Here is a 3659-nt window from a genome sequence, read left to right as displayed (position 1 = left end):
ACTGATACAATGGTTCGGTCCCAAATAGTACCCTTTTCCCGACACAGTGCACTACTTCTGACCAGGACCCATAGGCCACAGGTAAAAGTAGTGGACTATATAGGGGAATAGGAAACCATTTGGGACATACCCTGTGCTTCTTTAAAAAAAAAAAAAATTAAAAGAACAAGATCCTTAATACACATTTTCCTCGTTCCAAAAAAACAAATAAACAAAAACAAAAACCAACAACAACAACAACAAACGTAGGAAAAAATGATGTATGCATTCAAGTGGTACTTAATATGGCTTTTATACAATACACCTTTTAGTGAAAATATACATCTAGGACACAATTCAAGTACAAATGTACAAAATCTTTAAACTCATATGTTTTTCCTTTTAATTATTATAATTACACTTTTTAATACATATCATAAATAAAGGTTTAACATTCATCGAGTTCCTAACATTTTACGCTCTGGAGGCGTTTGAAGAAGGGAGGAGGGAGGAGGAGGGAGAGGAGGAGGGGGGAGAGCAGGAGGAGGAGGGGGGAGAGCAGGAGGAGGAGGGAGAGCAGGAGGAGGAGGGAGAGGAGGGAGAGGAGGAGGAGGGAGAGGAGGAAGAGGAGGGGGAGAGCAGGAGGAGGAGGGAGGAGAGCAGGAGGAGGAGGGGGGAGAGCAGGAGGAGGAGGGGGGAGAGCAGGAGGAGGAGGGGGGAGAGCAGGAGGAGGAGGGGGGAGAGCAGGAGGAGGAGGGGGGAGAGCAGGAGGAGGAGGGGGGAGAGCAGGAGGAGGGGGGAGAGCAGGAGGAGGAGGGGAGAGCAGGAGGAGGAGGGGGGAGAGCAGGAGGAGGAGGGGGGAGAGCAGGAGGAGGAGGAGGAGGGAGAGCAAGAGTGGTTTAAAGTCGGGAAGGCTCCTCGTGCTCTTCGTCTTCGTAGCCACTCTTTAAACAGACCTGGGAACAGTTAAATAAGACAAGATAGGATCAATGGGCTCTTCATCTTTTACAAACTGATTCTGGATCAGTTAGGTTACATACAATACATTTTTTTAGCGTAACTTTTCACTACCTTTAAAAACAGACTCTGAATCAATCAGAGGTTGTTGAATATTTTCAACAGGTTCTATGAGACCATTAATAACTGACCCGAGATCAGCCGTAGGTGTGCTGTATAATCTTTCAGCCATTATTTACATTCAAGTCATTTAGCGAACGCTCTTATCAGAGAGACTCACAGGAGCATTTAGGGTTAAGTGTCTTGCTCGAGGACACGTCGACTGATTTTTCACCTAGTCGGCTCAGGGATTCGAACCAGCAAACATTCGGTGACTTGCCCAACGCTCTTAAGCGCCACGCTACCTGCTGCTGCCATTAAGAACTGATTCTGGGTCAGTTAGGCTACACATGTAGTTAATACAGAGATGTAGTCACACAGACTCAACACTTAGTTAGGCCTTATCAACTGGACTTCCTGCTTTACCAACGGGACTTCCTGCTTTACCAACTGGCCTTCCTGCTTTACCAACTGGACTTCCTGCTTTACCAACTGGACTTCCTGCTGAACCAACTGGACTTCCTGCTTTACCAACTGGACTTCCTGCTTTATCAACTGGACTTCCTGCTTTACCAACTGGACTTCCTGCTGAACCAACTGGACTTCCTGCTGAACCAACTGGACTTCCTGCTTTACCAACTGGACTTCCTGCTTTACCAACTGGACTTCCTGCTTTATCAACAGGACTTCCTGCTTTACACACTGGACTTCCTGCTGTACCAACTGGACTTCCTGCTGAACCAACTGGACTTCCTGCTTTATCAACTGGACTTCCTGCTTTACACACTGGACTTCCTGCTGTACCAACTGGACTTCCTGCTGAACCAACTGGACTTCCTGCTGTACCAACTGGACTTCCTGCTGAACCAACTGGACTTCCTGCTTTATCAACTGGACTTCCTGCTTTACCAACTGGACTTCCTGCTTTACCAACTGGACTTCCTGCTTTATCAACGGGACTTCCTGCTTTATCAACGGGACTTCCTGCTTTATCAACTGGACTTCCTGCTGAACCAACTGGACTTCCTGCTGAACCAACTGGACTTCCTGCTGAACCAACTGGACTTCCTGCTTTATCAACTGGACTTCCTGCTTTATCAACTGGACTTCCTGCTTTATCAACTGGACTTCCTGCTGAACCAACTGGACTTCCTGCTGAACCAACTGACTGGGGTAAAACAACACTCTTGAACCAGAGAAGAAACACAAGCAGAGAGAGTCTTCAACCAGAGAAGAAACACAAGCAGAGAGAGCCTTCAACCAGAGAAGAAACACAAGCAGAGAGAGCCTTCAACCAGAGAAGAAACACAAGCAGAGAGAGCCTTCAACCAGAGAAGAAACACACACAGAGAGTCTTCAACCAGAGAAGAAACACAAGCAGAGAGAGCCTTCAACCAGAGAAGAAACACAAGCAGAGAGAGTCTTCAACCAGAGAAGAAACACACACAGAGAGTCTTCAACCAGAGAAGAAACACAAGCAGAGAGAGCCTTCAACCAGAGAAGAAACACAAGCAGAGAGAGTCTTCAACCAGAGAAGAAACACACACAGAGAGTCTTCAACCAGAGAAGAAACACAAGCAGAGAGCCTTCAACCAGAGAAGAAACACAAGCAGAGAGAGCCTTCAACCAGAGAAGAAACACAAGCAGAGAGAGCCTTCAACCAGAGAAGAAACACAAGCAGAGAGAGCCTTCAACCAGAGAAGAAACACAAGCAGAGAGAGTCTTCAACCAGAGAAGAAACACAAGCAGAGAGAGCCTTCAACCAGAGAAGAAACACAAGCAGAGAGTCTTCAACCAGAGAAGAAACACAAGCAGAGAGCCTTCAACCAGAGAAGAAACACACGCAGAGAGCCTTCAACCAGAGAAGAAACACAAGCAGAGAGAGTCTTCAACCAGAGAAACACGCAGAGCCTTCAACCAGAGAAACACGCAGAGCCTTCAACCAGAGAAACACGCAGAGCCTTCAACCAGAGAAACACGCAGAGCCTTCAACCAGAGAAACACGCAGAGCCTTCAACCAGAGAAGAAACACAAGCAGAGAGAGCCTTCAACCAGAGAAACACGCAGAGCCTTCAACCAGAGAAGAAACACACGCAGAGAGAGCCTTCAACCAGAGAAACACGCAGAGCCTTCAACCAGAGAAGAAACACACGCAGAGAGAGCCTTCAACCAGAGAAACACGCAGAGCCTTCAACCAGAGAAGAAACACAAGCAGAGAGAGTCTTCAACCAGAGAAGAAACACAAGCAGAGAGAGCCTTCAACCAGAGAAGAAGACCAGAGGTACAGAAGAAGAAAAGAAAGATGGAGGAAGAGGGAAGTACCTTAACCCCCACCACCTCTCACGGCGGCGGCGGGGGCGGGAGGAGAGCTAGCACCACTTGCCTCTCGTCTGAACAGCCTGTAGAAGAACCCTCTCTTTGGCGGTGGGTTGGGTCTGTTCACATCCAGATCTGAACACAGCAGACCCTCGGTCTCATAGACGTTGATCTCCTTAAAACACTCCATCTCAATCATCTAGAGAGAGTATTAACACCGTATAAAACACTCAATCATCTAGAATATTAACACAGAATAAAACACTCAATCATCTAGAGTATTTAACACCGTATAAAACACTCAATCA

The 3659-nt window shown here is 47.1% G+C and overlaps 1 protein-coding gene across 3 annotated transcripts in view; it reads right to left on the bottom strand.

The window, feature by feature from the left end:
- Window positions 1-285: 285 nt before the first annotated feature.
- Window positions 286-3659, bottom strand: part of LOC139374597 (G protein-coupled receptor kinase 4) — a 67781-nt gene continuing 64407 nt past the window's right edge. Inside the window, exons 15-16 of one of the 3 annotated variants that reach the window (XM_071115617.1) lie at window positions 3358-3550; window positions 286-935 (exon numbers count right to left, since the gene is read on the bottom strand). In XM_071115617.1, the coding sequence (XP_070971718.1) occupies window positions 3359-3550 (192 nt within the window). In that variant the 3' untranslated portion in view covers window positions 286-935; window position 3358. The remainder of the gene's footprint in view (window positions 936-3357; window positions 3551-3659) is intronic. The other 2 variants (XM_071115619.1, XM_071115618.1) reach the window with 2 other exon arrangements.

This window comes from Oncorhynchus clarkii, chromosome 19 (genome assembly GCF_045791955.1).
Source record: "Oncorhynchus clarkii lewisi isolate Uvic-CL-2024 chromosome 19, UVic_Ocla_1.0, whole genome shotgun sequence".
NCBI lineage: Eukaryota > Metazoa > Chordata > Actinopteri > Salmoniformes > Salmonidae > Oncorhynchus > Oncorhynchus clarkii.
This window is presented reverse-complemented; position numbering and strand designations above follow the sequence as displayed.